Below are 20,844 nucleotides of genomic sequence, written 5' to 3'. Positions count from 1 at the left end.
AAAAAACAAGATGCATTTCATTGAACACACATTGACACTGGGGTAAGTTGTCACACTGGAACATGCCTTTTAAAGACTTCTCAGGTCATTTTAAACAGTACAAAAATCATGAAACACAAAAGAAATAGTATTTATTTATGACATTTAAAACAACCAGTGTTATTATTGTTAACTAAAGGTAACTCTAATCCAGTTATAACATTGGAAAAATAAAATTTTATTAAAGGGATAGTTCACCCAAAATTTTAAATTCTGTCATCAATTACTCACCCTTGTTGTTCCAAACCCGTAAGACTTTTTGTTTTATTTTTTATAAATTACAATTAAATATAAAAAAATACCCTAAAATTACAATTAAATCGGAAAATATAAAAATAAAAAGCTAATTCAAAATAAATACTATAATAGTATAAATAATAGGCTACAATAATAAAAACAAAAATTTATCCGAAAAAAACTATTCTAGGTTTCAGTTAAAATGCCCCTCTTGTCTGAATGTGTAGTTACTGTATACCATCACCTTTGACCTTTGCATTCAACTTTCATTGGTTGTGCGATCGACCCCCACTTTCCTCTCTCTCTCTCTCTCTCTCTCTCTCTCTCTCTCTCTCTCTTTTCTCTTTGTGATTATTCCTGTGCACTTCTAGGTTGGATTCAGGAATGTGGTCCATTTCCCTAAAGGAAGTGGAGAGTGGTGCCCAGCCCTGTTGCCCCTCCTCACGGTGGGCCGTAGAGTGAAAAGACCCACAGAGACCCTGGACGTCCTTCCTGCTGGGGCAGCTCTCGATCCGGCCTGATTCCCATCCCTACCACAGCAGCTTCTGGCAGGACAGCTCCTCCGTTGGTTACAGTGCTCTTCTTGTATCTGGAGTAATGTATAATGAATTCGTACTGTATGTTGGAGGTCTCATAAACCTCCCTGCACAAACCAATAAAGTCATTAAACTCAAGCAGTGATAGCGGATGTAATTCGGGAGTTTATCTGCTCAGCATTGAGGCTGGTTTTATCATGTCTGCGTGGGTGTTTTTCCTAAGCCTGAATGTGGAGGGTGTTTTAATGCAGGTTGAGGATAATAGAATGATTTCATAGTCAAATGTGATCATACACTGTAGGCAGGAAAGTGTACAGTCTGAAAATCTCCAGGGGAAACCCATTCGCTTGGTGCAGTACAGTAGAGGAGGCATTACAGGGGTAACTGTGGTTGGGACAGTTTTTTTTATTTTTATTTATTTTTGGCGTTTTTGCCTTTATGACAGGACAGTTAGTTGACAGGAAGCGAAGTTGGAGAGAGAGAGAGAGAGAGAGAGAGACAGAGAGAGAGAGAGAGAGAGAGAGAGAGAGAGAGAGAGAGAGAGAGAGAGAGAGAGGGGGACGGGATCGGGAAAGGTCCACGAGTCGGGACTCAAACTCGGGACGCCCGAAGAGCAACTGCGCTTTATATCGGCACTCTGCCTACGAGACTATTGCCGCCACCGACAGGACTTTTTGGCTTCATGACAGGACAGTTATAACATTGGAAAAAGACAATTACATTAAAGGGTTAGTTCGCCCAAAAATTAAAATTCTGCCATCTTTTACTCACCGTCATGTTGTTCCAAACCCACAAGACTTTCGTTCATCTTCGGAACACAGATTAAAATATTTTTAAAGGCGGGGCTAATGCTATTTCTTGCATTCTGACTTGTTTACACTGTTAAAGAGTTGGATTCTCATGCTAAACATGACCACAATTTCAAAAAATGAGATAAAAATGAGACGGATAACAGAGTTTTTCTTTGCCAAATACACCTTAAAGATTCAAATACGTTTCGGAACGTTTTTTTTCCTGAGTATGGCCCTGTATGACCTCATAAAGGGCGGAATTGCTTGTATGGGCACTTATCCCGGATGAGAGCGTGTGTACATCAACCAGAGCGAGAGCAAGAGCGTCAACAATGAGCTTTGTTTGGGTTACGGAAGCCGTTGGCAGCACTGTCATTTTGTTTTTAGACTGCGACATCAACAATGTCACTAAAGAAGTGTGTTTTTGGTTGTGAGGGAAAGATAACCTTGTTCAGCTTCCCAAATAACCCAAAAAATACTAAATAAGAAGAGCATTTTTTGCAGTGTAGTCAACTCTTTTGATCATTTAAAATATAATAGGCCTTTGTTGACTACGTTCTAAATAAACTACAAAAAAATGCTCCTGTTGCTCCCTCTGTCACATACCTGAAGCTCATTCATTATGCTGGTCATTATGCAGGTCATTATGCGGCCCATTATGCATTCTTTTGTCTCTCAGGTGTGATACCCAGCATTATTACAGTTTTTCTCGATTGCTAAGACACATTTCTTGAAAGCTGCTCTCCTTTTCTCTAAACTGTGAACACAAAACCCAAGTTACAAGCTACATTCACAAAACCTCAGACTCTTCTTGCAAAACCAAACTTTCACCTCAAAACAGTTCAATCGGTGCTCAAAACTGAACTATGTTGTCAAATCGTGCCCCGAGTCAATCAAAATAAAAACACTACTGAACAGTCACTAAACACTACGCAGAAAAATGGAAAACAAAATGCTCAGGACATGAAGCTGGAGAAATAAATGTTTATTGTTCACTGTAGGCTAAATGCATGTTGCAAAACAAAAAAAACCTGTGCATTTAGCACTTGTACAAAACGACAAAACAGAAATCTTATGCGTTTGCCACTTGTGTACAGTAAGCCCATGTAAAAATAAAGTACAAAAATACACATGGAATACTAGGCCTACAAACAGTTCGACCAACCCGCCATTACAATACTACAGTATATTGGTACAGTGATGTACTGAAACATATATTTACTTACAGTATACTGTGGTACAGTATGTGCATACAGTAATTGTACAGTAAATGTCATACAGTAATTGCTGTCAACATATACATACTGTACTATAATGTCAAAAAAAGGTAATTACCTGTTCTCTTCTCTAAATCTTCGGATTATTGTGGACACAGTGAATCTATGTTTGGTTGTACCCTTTGTCCAGCCTCCCTCATGCTCATACCATGGACAAGAACATGGTCAATCACAGTAGCTCTGATTTCATCAGATATTACTGTTCTTTGTCTTCGCTGATCACCTCGACCTCCTCTCACACAAACTCTTCCTCTCAGATTTCTATCCATTGTAGGGCCTCACAAACCAGTGCTCTCCGAACTGGCTTACTGTATATGTTCCCTCACATCATTAGCCACAAGTGTGATCAATTTTGAGTTCAAGTGGTGACATCTGTGCTTTAATTGTGTTTGACTTTTGTCACCTGTGCTCACCATTTTGCAGCACGGGTGCATCACAATGAAAATGTGTTGGCAAGTTGTGTCTAAACAGGTGAAAAGTGCTTATGGTTTTGCCAAAATAGTGATTGATTCAATCAGTGGGTTCAGGCAACTGAGCATTTGGTTCAGACAATAGGGTTTAGTGTTTTAGCAATTGAGAAAAACTGTAATTGAAGTTCACGCCCCCTCGCATACTGGCTTTGTAAAGAAAAAGTGTCTTACAAATTTTTTATCAGTATATTGTTTTATGTGAATTTGTAGGCTCAATGATTCTCACATCAGTTTGAAGCAAAAACTATAGGCAACAACACCCATTAGTCAAAAGTCTTGTGGACACATATCTATTTTGTGTTTTGAGGCCTTAATTTAAAATTGTTTTTTTTTGTTTTTTCGAAAACCACGCATAAACATTATTCTCTCAAAAATACAAGCATCTACATATGTTACTTAGGTATTATGGTAGCCCAGTTTGTGCTGAATACAGTGTAATTACACTTTTGCCATTAATATGTTTATAAACAACTGAAAAAAGCCCAAATGTCAGAGCATGTCAGATCTCAGACTCCTAGGGGTTAAGGAAACAGTTGATGCGGTTTGTTTTTCAGGAGCAGCAACAGAGTTCTGCAAGTGTGTTTGTTTGTTCCCGGTCATGAGTCGAAAACCACAGGCGGTGAGTGAAACTGCATCAAATGTCTGTGTTTTCTTGGCAATCGATGCAGACGTGCATGTAATGTAAACAACACAAACTTATAGTGAATCGAAAGTTATCCAGGGATAGTGCCATTATGTATATTGTTTGTGTGTGTGTGTGTGTGCTTGTGACTCTTTAGCTCTGCCCACTGTACGAGCTCGGCTGTTTTCAGAAAAAATTGGTACAGTGTATCGGTCTTTTATAAATATGATAAAAACTAAAGACTCTTCTGAGATATGAAGGGTGCAATACTACTCTATAGGTACTCAAGATTAACATGAGACTGGCAGAAACTGTTATGTACCCTTTAATGAAATATTTGAGATTTCTGTTCCTCCATTGCCTACTACCACGTTGACGCTCACAAAGAAATCATAAAACTAATCCATATGAATCAAGCGGTTCAGTAAAAATTTTCTGAAGAGACACAATCACTTTATGATGAACAGACTTTATTTTTATTCACATATAAACATCGATAAAAGACCCAAAATGCAGCTGCCGTGTAAATGAACGACCAAAATGCATAAAATGTTTTCTTTTTTTAGTTGAAAATGGTGTCGTGTAAACACCCCCTTAGTCTTGAATATTTGTATTTAATAATTGAATCCCATCGGTCACAATAGTGACCGTAAACAATGTTTTCATTTATAAAAGCTCTAAAAAAATGTTACAGACTGGTGTTTCAGTGCATTTCCTGCAAATATGGAAAAAATTAAATATGTGCAGTGTCACATGGTTCTTGGAAATTGTCACATGACCAATAGAAAGTTCCAACCTGATGGCCCATTTAAGATTTTTGGTGGCTTACTGTAGAACTAGTGAAATAGCCAAGCCGTTGCAACTTAGACAAACAGCCTGTGCTGAGGCTCTCAGTGGTAGAGGAGTAACACAACCTCGCTCGTGTTCTTCGCACTGGCATCAGTCCTGCCTACAGGCCTCCCCGGCTCCCTTACCTCAGCCAAACATGACCACAGAACCAGAACTGCTCTCAATGCCATCGCCTCGATCCATCAGCGAAAACCTCAAAAGCCTGGCCTGAACCCAATCCACTGATGTAACATATCCAAAATTCAACACCAGCCTTTGGCGGCATTCATTTTCCCTTATTAAATGGTTCAATTTGATTGGTTAGTTGCATATTAGAGTAATTTGTAGAGATGTTTCAGCTACACTGTGATGTTTCGAGACTTAACAGACATCGTAACGGTGGAGAATATGACAGGGTGCCACCTTCAGGGAGCCTAACATTAGAAATTATGATCATGGCTCCTCAACACACAGCCAAAATATGAAGTCACAGTCTTAGTCCTAGGAAAACAAGAACGCCCAGCCCTGATTGAAACATGCTGACGGTACTAAAATCGTATTATTTTATTCCAAGACAATTCATTTAGCTTCTTTTTCAAACTTTTTATGACGGGTACTTAAGTAACACACGTAATACAGCACATAAAAATGTTCTCAGAAACTAATGTGGTTTACTCATCGAACGCTAGGACAATTCGACAGCAACACAGTGTACCCAAGAATAATAGCAAACATTCATTAAGACACCAAACACAAGTTTGGGCTCAGTTAGATTTGATTTTCTTAAAGAAAGTAATACTTTTATTCAGTAAGGATGCATTACATTGATCAAAAATTACTTTACATTGCTTTTGACCTTTAGATCCTGAAAATAAATGTATCAAAAATAGTTTCTGAGTAACAAATCGGCATATTAGAATGATTTCTAAATGATATGACACTGAAGACTGGCGTAATGATGCTAATAAAATCCAGCTTTTTAAAATATATTAAAATAGAAACCACTTAAAGGTGCAGTGTGTAAATTTTAGCAGCATCTAGTGGTGAGGTTGTGAATTGCAATAACACCACTCACTCCTACCTTTCGAAGCACATAAGATACGGTGGCCAACACAGGACAAAAATGTCGTCACCGGAGACAGCACAGAATGACTAGCGCTCTGTAGAGAAGTTTGTCTGTTTAGGGCTACTGTAGAAACATGACGCCGCAAAATGGCAATTTCACTGTAAGGTGACCTGCGGTGTATGTAGATAGAAATGGCTCATTCAAAGGTAATAAAAACATAACGATACATTAAGTAAGGTCTTTATACACCACTGAGAACATAGTTATGCATATTATATTGCATTTCTGTCAATAGATCCTCATAAATACTACACACTGCACCTTTACAGGGATTATTCACCCACAAATTAAAATTCTGTCAATTTACTCACTCTCAAGTGGTTCCAAACCTGTATAAATGTTTTTCTTCTGCTGAACACTAAAGAAGTTATTTTGAAGAATGTTTGTTACCAAACATTTGATGGACCCCATTGATTTTCATAGTTATGTTTCAACTGTTCGGTTACCCATATTCTTCAAAATATCTTTCTTTTATGTTCAGCAGAAGAATGAAACTCATACAGGTTTGGAACAACTTGAGGGTGATTAAATGATGACAGAATTAAAAATTTTGGGTGAACCATCCCTTTAAGTAACGATGATCTGTTTGAGATTGAATGTGCATTACTCATCAAACATTAGGAGAGATTCAATTTCATGCAATAAGAGACCAAACACTTTTCTCGTCGTTTATAATGAGCTTTTATTTAAAAGCACATGTATTAGAGCTAAGTACATTTAGCAGAAAAAAAAACAAAAAACATTTTGCTATTATTTATTTTGTACAAAATGAGACAATACAAAAATACTAATAGTGAATTTGATACAATTGTATGTGTTTTATTCAACGCTTATTAAAAACGTACTATCACAAATCTACAATATTTTAGTTACCTAAATACAAAAATCTGTCAATCAATGCTCATAAAAGCAGCACTTTGTAAATAACACAGGTCATGACACATTGCTTTTTAGATTCATAGTGGATATATCTAAACACGTTCAGAAATAATATCTTACATAGTTAATTTTAGTGATCTATACATTATTTATATATTTCTGAGAGAGAAATAAAACGGTTTGTTGAAATGATAGGACGGACTATACAATGGGAGGGATGTGCAACACATTTGGAGCTTGAGTTGTGTTGTATGGATGTGTTCTCTGTAATAGTCAGGCATTACTGTACAGCTGTTAGTGGGGACAGTAGACATTATCACGATAGGATCATCAAGGCTAAGAAAAGGCATATAGAAAAAAAGAAAAAAAAAAAGTCCACAGTTTTCTTAAGTTTCTTCACATGGCAACAGCCAACTGCACCAGGGCCGGCTGCGGAAACACACGCGACACATATAAACACACTCAAACGTGAGACGGAGCGTCCTGCTGTAGGACCCCACACCCCCTTAACCCCGTCGGGGTTTGGGGAAGTTTGACTCTTGCCCGGACAGGCAGAGGGCACAGGTGGCATTATGGGTAAAAACACACAACTAGAGTTGAGTGATTATGCAAGTTGGAAGGGAAAGAGATCAAACCAGCCAGCGGAAGAGGCTCATTCCCAGTTCCAAAAAAATAAAAAATTGTGTCAGAGCAGTCGGTGGGAATCAATCCCAGCGACCATGGTGGCGAGACACACCTCTACGCCATCCTCCCCAACTTCTAACTCTGCACCCCATGTTAGCTCTGACCAATCAGAAGACAGCGAGGCGGCACGGCTCAGCCACGTCCCCAGAGTTTGGGCATCGTGAAATCATTTACTAAAATAAAAATCTATTTGAATTCAGTCTTTATCTAAAAAAAAAAAAAAGTCCCGTTCCCACCCACCCACCATTTAAAACCCGTTAAAATGCAGTTAGGCCACTGTTCGAGTAGCGAAGATCAGCTATGATCAAGCTTCTCAAAGCTACACTTCTCAGATAGCGAGTGGTGACATTTAACAATGAACTTGGATATAGTGCTATAAGTTATTCTTCTTTATATTGTTAATATATCTGTGCTAATTACATCGCAGGTAAAAACGAATCATTCCTATTAATAAGGAATTTGTTGTCCTATGCGGTTACTGAAAGGCCACAGAGACAATAGAAAGAGACGGTCGGAAAAGAGAGAAGCACTGGTCACATGACCAGCCTCACATTCACTCTCTCCTTCCTTTTCGTTGTCGTTCATTTACGCATTGGTATATTTTCTGTGTATTACTTTCGTCAATGGGCCGGTTTGCCCGAGCTCAATTCATTCTCCGCAACAAATTACGTAATATTTCGAGGGAGAAATCACTTTTGTCTTGTTAGCTTTGTGTCTGTTTTGCCTTTCGGATTGGGCTCTAGGATAGTGAGGTCTTTATAAAGTCATATTTAGAGTCAATAGGATTGTCTCTGTCCTGTCCCTACATTCTACTGTCAGATGAGAGAGAGGAGGTGTCAGCTAGGCCGTAGCTCCTCTGTCACAGGTGGCTGTTCTGGTTTCTTCAGGGGATGGAGGGAGGGGGTGAGGGATTGGGAGATTACAGAAGGATCCTCCCAGTCCCCCCTCCTACACCATGTTGTGATGGTTGTTCCTGTCTATGATGTCAGAAGAGGGGAGGAGCTCTTTCTTGATTGGCGAGGGAGGTGGAGTGGCAACCTTGGCTTTGGGTTTGAAGAGGTCCGAGACATAAAAGGCCTAGAAGAAGAGAAAGAAAAAGAGAATTAGATCATTTATTTGAGAATAAAACTAAGGATGTAAATCAAGTCACGTTATCCCCAGATTATGATTGTAAAAGGCAAAAAAAAAAGATTTGGACAAAAATCTGAATGGAAGAAATGGCAAACAAACAATGTTGGCAAACAATGTTCAAACAAATACAAACTGAGTTATATTTTAAAAAATCCTGAATTCAAGCGTGGTACCGTGATAGGTTGCCACCTGTGCAAGAAGTCCATTCGTGAAATTTCCTCACTACTAAATAATTCTACGGTCAACTTTTAGTGGTATTATAACAAAGTGGAAGCAATTGGGAACACCAGCAACTCAGCTACGTAGTGTGTAGGCCACAAAAAAAAAAGCGGGGTCAGCGCATGCTGAGGCGCACAGTGCGCAGAAGTCGCCATCGTTCTGCAGAGTCAATAGCTACAGACCTCCAAACTTCGTGTGGCCTTCAGATTAGCTCAAGAACAGTGCGTAGAGAGCTTCATGGAATGGGATTCCATGGCCGAGCAGCTGCATCCAAGCCTTACATCACCAAGTGTATTTTGGAAGCATTGTTGCATGTTCCACTGGCCACAAATGAGCAATATGGTTTTTGAAATGTCAGATGATATAAAGGCTGGCAATTCATCGCCAGCGACATGCGGATGTGTATGAGGTCACACGCTGATAAGAGTGGCTAACGCCTCGAGTCAGTAGTAAAGATAAAGAGGAAACCCCTCAGTTCTTTTGTTTCAGTCTTCGACTGTGAGGGAGTGGTGAGTGAGGTCAGTATTAATGGTCTCACTTGGCGTGGGAAGAACTTTGTTGTCAAGGAAGAGATGCCCGACAACCTTCTCTTTACGTCCCAATGACATCACTGGCAAAACAGGAAACCAGGGAGGGGAAGAAAGGAAGTGTGCCCTTGGCATTACGCTAGGCTCGCACCCAATGGATTTACAAAGAGCTGAAAATATACAAGTCTGAGTCACGGACCTTTCATGCCAAAGACGGGATGCTTTCACGGTAATGTAGGCATAGGAGAGGCCTACGGGATATTTAGCCGTCTACACACCATGAATGTTACTGAAGCATGCAGAACAGCTGAGCTGGACGGCAGCAGTGTGGAATCACCGATTCCAGAAAGCCTGCCAATGCGTAAACACACGCTATTTATGAGTGTGTGAAGAGTATGGGGCCAGTGTCTGACAGGAAAAGAGGTCAGTGTTTGCGGTAGCTAACAGCTAAATTGTCCTGACACGTTTCAGGCGCTGCTGTCAGCCGCAGGGGCGCAGTGCTCCTGGGTGATGCCAAGGGGTAAGAAAAAGCACACATAGACTTGCACACGGAGTTAAAAAAAAAGGGATTTCCTATTTGGTTTTGTGAGTGACAGGCCTGAGTAAGCAAGCAGTAACTATCAACTGGTTTGTAAGTTTGTAAAGAGATAGAGAGTGAACAGAAAGCCTCAGAAAGGCCATCAGAGTTCTGGAATCATCTTTCCAGCAGCTGTTTCTTGCATATCCTCTCAGTGAACGATGTGCACTATGCTGCACATACAAAGAGTGCTTTATCCAAAGGTTACAGCGGATGAGTTCATCATATAGGGCCTCCTGTGAGCGTCTTCTGCCTATATGAGTGAAAGCATGCCAGAAAGATCATGACATTTCCAGAGTGACCTTTATATTGCACTGGAATGACATCAGGAAACTGGATTGAGGCCCTCTGCTTGTTTGCAATTAAAAAGGATTTCAATATAAGAGGAAGTATGTCTGGTATGGGTTTTTAATGGCAAGTGCATAACTGTATGTATAATGCAGAATAAAGTAAAATGTCATTTTTACAGAAAAAAAAAAACACAACAAAAAATGCTACAGAAAAAACGTTAATTATATACAGTAAAAAAAAAATCACATTATATGTGATTTTACAAATGTATGGTTTTGTAAGTAAAAACTATGAACATAAAAGGACATTTCCAGCGTAGCATCACATATGATCATATTTTATATAAATACTTTTTTCTTCTATTGTTTTAATTGTCGTACATTTGTCTGTGTGCATGACTCTGTGAACCGTCTACGACGCTGTATATGAGTATTGGCAGGACACTTATGATGAACTAATTGATCGTATGGCTTTCTATTTTACCATCTGTATTATCATGTGGGTTACATTTTCAGATAAAAAGAAAACACTGATAGTTCAAGTAGATTGGTATCTTAACATTACATCACTGACATATACGGTTATAAGTTGTAAAATTGGCCAATATGCTATCTTTTAATACTGGAAAATTGTCACTGTATACTTTAAAGTGAATTTCTGGAAACCGTAGCTGCATTAATTATTTTTTTTTTTTACAATGAACATTCTAAGCGTCAAATACTTTTTGCAGCCACTATGTGATTAAGGCTAATTATAGCAATTAGAATATATGTTTTTTCTTTGTATATGTTGTTATATTTCTCGAAATTCTCTAAGAATATTTTAAAACTATTTATGTGATACACAGGACTGACAAGGCTTCTGTCGATAGTCTTCAAATCTGGAATTAGATTGTATGTAATTACGTGTTATCACATCTGCCATTAGCTGCAGTCTGGCAATCAGCGGTACTGTCCAACATGACTCAAGAGCCGTCTCTCACAATATTTACAGGCCGCCAATGAACCTGTGTCATGGGGTGAGTGCTTCCTGTGTCACAGCCCTCTGTCTGAAAGTGTTCTTCCACAGCAAACTCGCTCCATTGTGCTCAAATGCTCAGTCAGCACCAGGAAGCTGTTTTTCTTGCTTGTCTAAGCCTGTGTATGTGCGCTGACCTTATTGCGGTACCACTAACTACATATAAAGAAAGAATTAAGATGCCCCTTAAGGGTCTGTTACTGCAGCATATTATACAAGTCTGTACACATTCTTCTTACTATTATATTAGTCTAAATGCACATGAATGTGATTCTATTTTTTTGTGGTCAGAAAACATTAACTTACACCAATAACAAATAAAAAAAAAAAAAAAAAGTGATTGTGTTTTTGCTTCTATAACTTTAAGACATCTATATGTTAATGCCTCTGTTATGATTGGCCACATGTTAAAGAGCTCATGGATGTGATGGCACACCCATTTTTGGACTGGGAAGATTGCTTTGTCTTTTTTGACAAAAATCAAAAAAGTGTCGGGTTTTCTACAACACTTTCTCTTTAAATTGTAATGTGAAAACACAAGGGCGTCAAGCTGCCTAATGTACTATTTTAGTCACCATCTCTGTATTATATTGTATTAAAGGGGTTTGACATCATCTACATGGCAAACTGACTACTCCACCCTGGCAGTCTCACAGATAATTTACTTAATTGTCACCATTAAACAATTGCCAGATAGTTAAAAGATCCACATAATGTCTACACTTATTTTGGATCCCAGAGTTGTGAGGGCTCACCACCAACTCTATCCAATCTAGTCGCAAGTGAATCTCACTGAACTTCTCCCGCTTTTCACTGATGGCCTTAAGGGATTCAACCAAACTGTGAACAGGTTCATAGATGTCATGGGTGTGTACACTTGTGTGTGGTCTTCCATTGGTTTGGGTGTGCCTGATTCTAAAAGTGCCAAACACAGCACATGATTATGTGTGAGAGTGTGTTGCTTATGTTATGCATGTGTCTTAAATTGTAGTTTCAGGCACTGAGCCACATCTGCATAATAATTGTGGAGACCAAGTTGTGTTTTGGCTGCTCTCTCGCCAGCGTAACATTAGTAAAGTTTAATAACACTGTTAAAATTTCCTTTCTTCTTACATACAACCACACTATTTTCGGTTTGAGATGGCCTCCATTACCATGGCTACGAGAGTGCTGTGGCAGCCAATGGAGGAAAAAAAAAAAAGAAAGAAGGAAAGTCAAGCTCAGGCCTGACATATGGGCGAGATTGATAGGATATCGGGACAACATCTTGCCACGCAAGCCAGACCAGAAGCACTTAGCTTTGGACTGTTATCGCATGAGGGACTGGAGTCTGGAATATTGAACATGACCCTCTGTGCTCCTGAGGAACGGTGAGATACTGTTGGCCAGGAACTGTAGTGGTGTGAGAACTCGAAGGGTGCTGTGGATATAGAGAGAGTGGGAAGAGGAAAAGGCTGTTTGAGTGCAGGCCTCCAGCTGTTTCCACCTTTGTCTAGTCCTGCAGGAAACACCTCTGCAACCGAGCCTTACGAGCATGCCAACCTCTTACACTCTCTCCAACCATGTCAGCAGCTTAGAAAGTGGGCCGTGTTTGATGACATGAACAAGCAGCTCACGCCACTCTCCAACAGGAAGAACCGGAGGATGTGGATGCAGTCAACATTCCAAAAGACAAAGAAGGAAAAAGTGGTTTCTGAAGTCTGAATATCAAGGGTTCTTTTAGTTAAGTATCAGAAATGTAAACATATGCTAGGCTGCCTGATTTTGGCGATTGTAACGGTAGTTGGTAGTGAATCTTGCCAAAATCTCTGATACAAACCAGGCCTGAGTATAAGGAATTGGGATTTTAGAAGACTGAACAAACCTGACGGCCTAGTTAGTATTGTGCTGCTTGAAGTTTCGAGTTTCCCCTGCATGTTACGTAGACAGGCTGACATTAACTGCTGTTCTGAGATCAGTTCTCTGTGGGCATCACAGTCTAACAGCACTATGCGACCTGATCCTCTTTAATATGGAACATGCGGTAAGTCTGTAATCAGCTTTTGCAATACGGCCAAAACTCACCAAGACCTGTAACTTTCCACGGTTTCTTTGAAGCCAGCCAGTTGGACACCAACCCAGAGCACTTACAACCTTTAAACGTCTTTAAACACAACCCCCTTAAGCAGTAATCAGCACCTACAGCCAAACTTAGAAGAAATGTTTCACCTCCCAACCATGAACTGTCGGAGACTACTAGCTGAGAGGTTTGGATAAGGTACACTGTAGCCTCTGGTGCAAAACGAATGTGTGATGTATGGGGCCATAACTTTGGCATGTTACCATGTGTCCATTTCTTCTAAAGACATGTACCTTTCTTTACCTCTATATGGGCTCCATCTGAGCTTTGGTTATTAGAGATACTCTAATTGGGCCTCTAAAGCATTCACAGATGGGGAGCGGAACAGATTCCAAATGTAGGCTCGTTAAAAACGAGTACATGGGCGCCTTGATCTGCAGTGAAATGGATCTCATTTCTACTCTCTTTTAGTTGTACTTATCTGCTATTTTTTTGTTTTTCACACTGGAAAGAAACTTCTCGACTAAATCCTACACCTTGAATCTGAGGCTCTCAAAAGACAATCAAAACCATCAGAAGCTGACGGTTAATTCAAGCAAAACAAGACTGTTTCACTAAAATGTGTTTCTTAATGCGGTTATCAAAGGGTTGGCGAATGCCTAAAACTACTCTTGAAAAAAACGAAATGCCAATAAACAAAGACAAGAGCCAAATGAAAAGTGAGCCACACAGGTTCAGCAAATTCAAGGACTGACGTTTAAATGTTTTGAGGGTTCATGATACCAGTAAGATGATGTTTGGCCAACATCTGTGTACCATAAAAACTGTGCTCTGTCACAGCCAATTAAAGTGAAGAAAGACACTCCTAGGACATTCTGGGGATTGTATTTTGATGTATGAGAAACACAACTCAATATTAACAATAACAATTTTGATATTTTTCTTTCAGTAGTTGTAATAATTAAGTTGGGGTGATATTTGGGGGAAGAGGTATTGGTCTCTTGGCCCCCTTACCCCCTGACCTAATCTTTTGAGCCCTGAATATTTTCACCACCCCCTTTACAATACATGTAACACCCTGTTTCTCAAAATAACTAATTAACATGGTCATTTCGCTTATAGAAAAAAGGCTTCCTCTCTTTGTATGTTCAGTTCCCTAGACTCAATTTTCCCAAACACAACCCAGTAAATCCTGCAAAGTGAAGCTTTGCTTACTGCAGGGAAAGTTTGGCACCAACAAGTGTGACGTGCCACAATTATGAAGTGTAAAATTCCTTTTTCCACAACCCTCCCCCTTCTCCTTTCATTTGAGAGTTGGTAATGGCACAATTGAGGGAATATACACTGCATTAGTAAGAAAAAGATTATGCTTCACTGTGTTGGATGAGTCATTTTGTGGATAGGGGTTAAAAAGAGAGAGGTTGGGGCCTGGAGAATGTTGTGGTCTAGTTCAAGATATTCCAGATCCCCTTCCGACCTCAAACTCTGGATGGTCTTCTATCTTCACTACCAGATGACACCAGATAAAGTCTGTTCTTGATGGTTCTTTTGACAAAGTTATCAGACAAATCTGCCTCTAGTTGAGTTCCAAACATAATATCACAAACTATATTGACATTTTCATTTTTCAAAGTGACGGATAAAAACAGGGAAACATGCTACAATGTCAAACTTGCCGGGTTGATAATTGCCAGCACATTTACGAAAGGAAAATTGAATTAGTTCTTCTGGTGTTAACACGGTGTAAAAGTGCTTGTTCGCCATTTTAGAAAAACATTCCAGATGTTGTGATTGCATGAAGATCAAGGCCAGTGGTTATCAAATGTCATTAAGTAGGACATTTCCAGATTGGTATACTTTCCAACCAATAAAGAAAAATGCAAGATTGACTCCACAACAGCCTCTTGTCTCTTTAAGGATACTAAACCTAATTTGGAAACCCAAACTGGATCTAATAAATGAAATACAAAAATGTACTCACTATGCAGTAGGCCACCAGGGCTCCTTGGACAAAGCCAGCTAAGACATCAGTGGGGTGGTGCTTGTGATCAGAGACACGTGATAAGCCAGTGTAGAAGGCCATCATCAGCAAGGTGAACTGGAGGAGGGGCCTCAGGAGACGGGCACCTCGCCACGTGAACCGAGACTGCAGGTAGAACTAAAGAAAAAGATATGGAGGGCAATTTAAACAATGCAGCATTTGTAGAACTTTTTTATATTACATATTACAAAGAAAATAAAAAAGGTAGAGAAATGAGAGAAAACCAAAGGAAGGTGAAGAATGGGAATGGGGAAAAAAAGGGAACTAGGGATGCTGTCTCTATCTCTAGTCACCTAAATCCAAGGACCCCTCATAGAGTTTGCTTTCTGGGGAACAGGAAGACTCATTAGGGTAAGAAAACAAATGAAGTGAGGGTTACAAAGGCTAGGGGAGGATAGGGGTCAGGAGGACAGACTGATGACGACGCTCCGGCGGCCCATCAGTCCTGAAACCCTTCAAACTGGTTCAGTTAAGGACCCTGTACTCATCACCCTCCCTTAATCATCCATCACCACACGAGAAGGAAAACTTCCATTATGTCCCAAACCACAGCAGACAACAGAAATCTCTAAACACACTCTTACTCACAGACATTAACAGATAAACATACATGCACACACTCGGATGGGGCCCAAAACGATCTGTTAGACAAAACAAACAATAGCCATCTTGAGCTTTGAGCTTCCAAGCGAAGGTGTGTACAAGGTCATGTCTGCTTTCCTGAACAGCTCTCTCCTCACACCGAAGGCATTGTGTGCATACAAAGGAAGGAATCCCTCCCTGAGGATGTTTGGGAGTTGGAGTTTCCTTACTGAATGAAGTTCTCAGATGATGTGAGGATGGGTGTGCCTGAACAAGCAGCTCATCAAGTCAAATTCACTTTTGATAAATGATTGGAGTTATTTACAGACACTAAAGGTGACGTTGTTTGGATGTCTGGTGTATTTAACAAGACAAAATATTGCAAGCACCAAATATGTGCAAAAAAACTCATGGGCAGTAAGACTGCAGAGGCCTCTTCAATCATTTTCAATTAATCTTATCTTGTAAAAACATCCTCTCAGAACGGAAGGATGGTAGAGTGATAAGCATCTGTGGGTGTTTATGTGTGGCTGTGCGTTTTGTTCCTCAAAATCGACTGGAATCAACTTATGGCCTGCTGTCTCATTATTTAAATTTACATTGTAGCCCAAAACAGGAAGAGTCTTTAAATATATGCTGAAACAAAACTTTCAGACATATTGCCTGATTCAGCAATCATTTCTTTCTCTCACGCTACTGTACATGAGCTGTTGGGTTTATACTGTAGGTGCCAGGTGGTTAAATAGAAGAGCTAGATATCACAGATGAAATGGAGATACTTGCTTGATTATTTGGCTAAAGTTCATCGGAGGCCAAACACAAATAAATCAATTCATACTCATGTACATTTTGGTCCATCTTGGCCTCAATGTTGGCAGCAATGAGGGAATTTCTAACCAAGGAGCTGTAGCTATTTCAACCACAGACTTTCATACACTTGGCATTCCTATCCCAATAAAAAGTTCCTGCAGAGAACTTGCAAACAAACGTGTCAATAATGTCTTTGATCCATATGGCCATATGAACGCAATGGAATGTTCTTCCACCACAGATCTGTGGCTTACTGAGACAGAGGTCTGTCTGCCAATGTCTGTCAGAGACTCGCTGACATTACTGCAAAGTTCAACAAAATTACAAAAATGAATCCATAAATTAGGATTGTTAAAATGAAGAACATCCATCTGCATGAGTAATCCCTCAGTTTTTTTCCTTCTCTTTTTATCAAATGTGTTTTGCCGTGTGACCTAATACGTTTCTCACACATCACAGTTGACAAATTGAGAACATAACTGTTTATTGTTCCATTTTAAAGGCTTCCAGGGTTTTCGATGATCGTCCAGAGGGTTTCATCTAAATTAACCTAACAAATAAAAGCTATAAATAGAAAAGAAATAGCAGTTTGGTTCTCCAAAATTAAAGAATGGAGTGCCTTAAAGCCAAACATGACATTCTCATGCTCTCTTTCGCTCTAACAGCAAATGTTGCACAATGCAGCACAAAGCGTGGAATGTTATTGTCGTTTCACTTGAAAAAGTGGCCACAACACAAACAAGGCAAACAGGGCCTCTGGATAACATCCACCATATGCTCATTTACACACACGAGGGGTGGAAAAGAATTCAGTTTCAGGAAATAATTCACGGTTATATATTTGTACACACACACACACACACACACGTTCAAAAGTTTGGGGTCAGCAAGAATTTTCAATATTTTTGAAAGAAGTCTCATGATCAGCAATGTGGGACTTATTTGATCAAAATACAGTATATTTTTGCAAATATTGTGAACACAATTTTAAATAACTTTCTATTTGAATGCATTTATACTGTAATTTATTCCTGTGATGTGACATGTTCCTTCATAAATCATTCTAATATGCTTATTTGGGGCTCATTTCATATTATCCATCTCCTTTGTAAAGAATTATATATATTTCCAAATTGTGCATTCAAACATTCTCAATTAAGTAAATAAAGTTTTTCCAAATAATCATTCAACATGAAGTATTTTTTTCTTAGCAATATCCCTAATATAAATCTTTTCTACACTAAAACAGCAAAGAGAGTCTTGCTATATGTTGGACTGTAAGAGGTCACGGAGGGGTGACGTTCGACACACAGGGAGTCCTGCTGACGCTGATCTCTAAAGCTGTAAGCCAGCAAGTCGGAGTCTGGAGATGTGCTCTGTGACTTCTCCAAACTCTTTAAGTGTCTCTGCTCCTCAGGGCGAGAGTGGGGTCCTCTCCACACGTAGGCATCCAAGAGCTGATAAGAGCAGCAAAGCCTGAGGACCATCAGGGCTCAGATACAGTCCATCAAATCTACCTCTTAGCGTCTTGCTATCAGAGCTAAGATAAGCCAAACGTGCCACAGACTTTGCGATTAGAGACGATGCAGTGTATATGGTTCTCTAATCTCTGTGCTTTGTGAGGTGGTGGCAGCAGGAGTGGCAGACGGTGTGGTCTTAGATTCCTCAGGGACTTCCAAACCCAAAACACAAACACATAAACATGCCTTGTGCCCACATGAGAAATAACACAGCCTTGTGCTGATAACATGACAGTCTTCATTCAGTCCCTTGCCTGCAGGCGATCTGGGTCTTGCCATCAGATCTGATACAGAAGTATCAAATGGGACAACAGAAAAGATCCTGGTAGGCTATTAAAGGATTAGTTCCCAAAAGTCTTCTGAAGCGATAGCTATATATGATGTATACAATGCTAGAACAAACATCATGGGTTCTCATGCTTCAAGCAAGTTGAGCTTCTGTGTACCATATTTGATGTGCTCTATGTATGTGCATTGATCAATCAAAAATCCTTAAATAAAAGCCTAAAATAAAGACTAAGAGGTCATCTTCATTGAAAGTCACACAGGTTGTTCCTTTAAGTCCACCTATTAACTTCTTCAGGTCATACAAACAGCCACAAAATGGCATGTTCAGTCCAACTTGGGATGGGAAACAGAAAAGCAAGAGGTACCAAGATGCGTTATAATAAATCATGTTGGCTTGTGAAGAGATTTTGATAGGAAAGGCTGGTCTTTTTCATGCTGCTGTGCATGGTTTCTGGGTCATTCTGAAGTGTATTTGCACAGTTCTAGTAGAAAACAGTCAAATTGTACTACTGAAACCTTCTCTATCCTGACTTCGGGTCCAAAAATATTACAGCGAAGCCAATGCAGCCTCGCCACATGCTAATGAGCACATCGATCGTACAGAGAAATAAGCCTGAAACAACTGGTAGAAGATGTGCTTGTCAAAAACACTCTGTTTGGATTTGTGCTCATTTCTACTCTTCCTGTGCTCTTTTATCTATTGGTCACTATTGCTTGAGCTTCATGTGTCACCATGCGGTCTAAGAAGTGTAACCACAGCTAAACCAGAACTCATTGGCTCATTGAGTGTGAAGGTCATACTGAGAGGCTAGGAAATAACCAGCTTCCTGCCCACAAAATACCCACATACACTTGCTCTCCAGAACAAACTGATATGCTGATCCAACTCAATGAGCACATGAGGTCGACCAGACAATCTGGTATTGAACTGCACTGCATGGATATTGTGGTGCACTAAGACCCCTGAATACACTGCATAATCATTACATTTACATTTACATTTAGTCATTTAGCAGATGCTTTTATCCAAAGCGACTTACAAATGAGAGCAATAGAAGCAACTACAACAGTCAGAGGCTACAGTATGCAAGTGCTGTAACAAGTCTCAGTTAATCTAACACAGAACACACAGGATTTTTTTTTTTATTTTTTTTTTTTAAATAAATTAGACAGACAGAAAAATGAATAGAATGTTAAGTGCTATTCTTGATTGGTCAGGTGCTGCTGGAAGAGATGCGTCTTTAGATGTTTTTTGAAAATGGCTACAGACTCGGCTGCTCGAATTGAGATAGGCAGGTCATTCCACCAGGTGGGGGCAGTCCAGGAAAAGGTCCGTGACAGTGATTTCATGCCTCTCTGGTATGGCACCACAAGGCGTCGTTCACTGGTAGAACGCAAACTCCTGGAGGGTGTGTATGTCTGAACAAGCGAGTTAAGGTAAATTGGTGCAGAGCCAGTGGTTGCTTTGAAGGCGAGTACCAGTGCCTTGAATTTGATGCGAGCGGCTATTGGTAGCCAGTGGAGTCTGATGAAGAGAGGCGTGACGTGCGCTCTCTTCGGCTCGTTAAAGATCACCCTCGCCGCTGCATTCTGGATCAGTTGCAAGGGTTTGATAGTGCATGCCGGAAGGCCTGCTAGAAGAGCATTACAGTAGTCCAGTCTGGAGAGAACAAGAGCTTGGACCAAGAGTTGTGTGGTCTGCTCAGATAGGAAGGCTCTAATCTTCCTAATGTTGTATAATGCAAATCTGCAGGACCGGGTTGTTGCAGTAATGTGGTCAGTGAATTTTAGCTGATCATCGATCACAACTCCAAGATTCCTGGCTGTCCTGGACGGAGTTATGGTTGATGATCCTAGCTGAATGGAGAGATTGTGATGAAGTGCTGGGTTGGCTGAGACCACAAGCAGTTCAGTCTTTGCAAGGTTGAGTTGCAGGTGATGCTCCTTCATCCAGGCTGAAATGTCTGTTAGGCAGGCAGCAATACGAACACCAACCGTGGGATCATCTGGTTGAAATGAGAAGTAGAGTTGAGTGTCGTCTGCATAGCAGTGATAGGAAAAGCCATGTTTCTGAATGACCGATCCCAGTGATGACATGTAGATGGAGAAGAGAAGTGGTCCAAGCACTGAGCCCTGTGGAACTCCAGTGGCTAGATGATGTGACTTAGACACTTCACCTCTCCATGACACCCTGAAGGACCTACCTGAGAGGTAAGACTTGAACCACTGGAGAGCAGTTCCTGAGATGCCCATCTTCATGAGAGTTGACAGGAGGATCTGGTGGTTAATCACC

The 20,844-nt window shown here is 40.2% G+C and overlaps 1 protein-coding gene across 2 annotated transcripts in view; it reads right to left on the bottom strand.

Moving 5' to 3' along the window:
- Positions 1-6,591: 6,591 nt before the first annotated feature.
- The window catches only part of plpp3 (phospholipid phosphatase 3), a 42,224-nt gene continuing 27,971 nt past the window's right edge, over positions 6,592-20,844 (bottom strand). For both annotated transcript variants that reach the window (XM_079831873.1, XM_079831874.1), the window contains exons 5-6: positions 15,292-15,468; positions 6,592-8,566 (exon numbers count right to left, since the gene is read on the bottom strand). In XM_079831873.1, the coding sequence (XP_079687999.1) occupies positions 8,438-8,566; positions 15,292-15,468 (306 nt within the window). In that variant the 3' untranslated portion in view covers positions 6,592-8,437. The remainder of the gene's footprint in view (positions 8,567-15,291; positions 15,469-20,844) is intronic.

Source organism: Gobio gobio (assembly GCF_949357685.1).
Source record: "Gobio gobio genome assembly, chromosome: 12".
NCBI lineage: Eukaryota > Metazoa > Chordata > Actinopteri > Cypriniformes > Gobionidae > Gobio > Gobio gobio.
The sequence above is the reverse complement of the archived record's forward strand: the minus strand, read 5'-3'. Positions and strand labels throughout refer to the sequence as shown.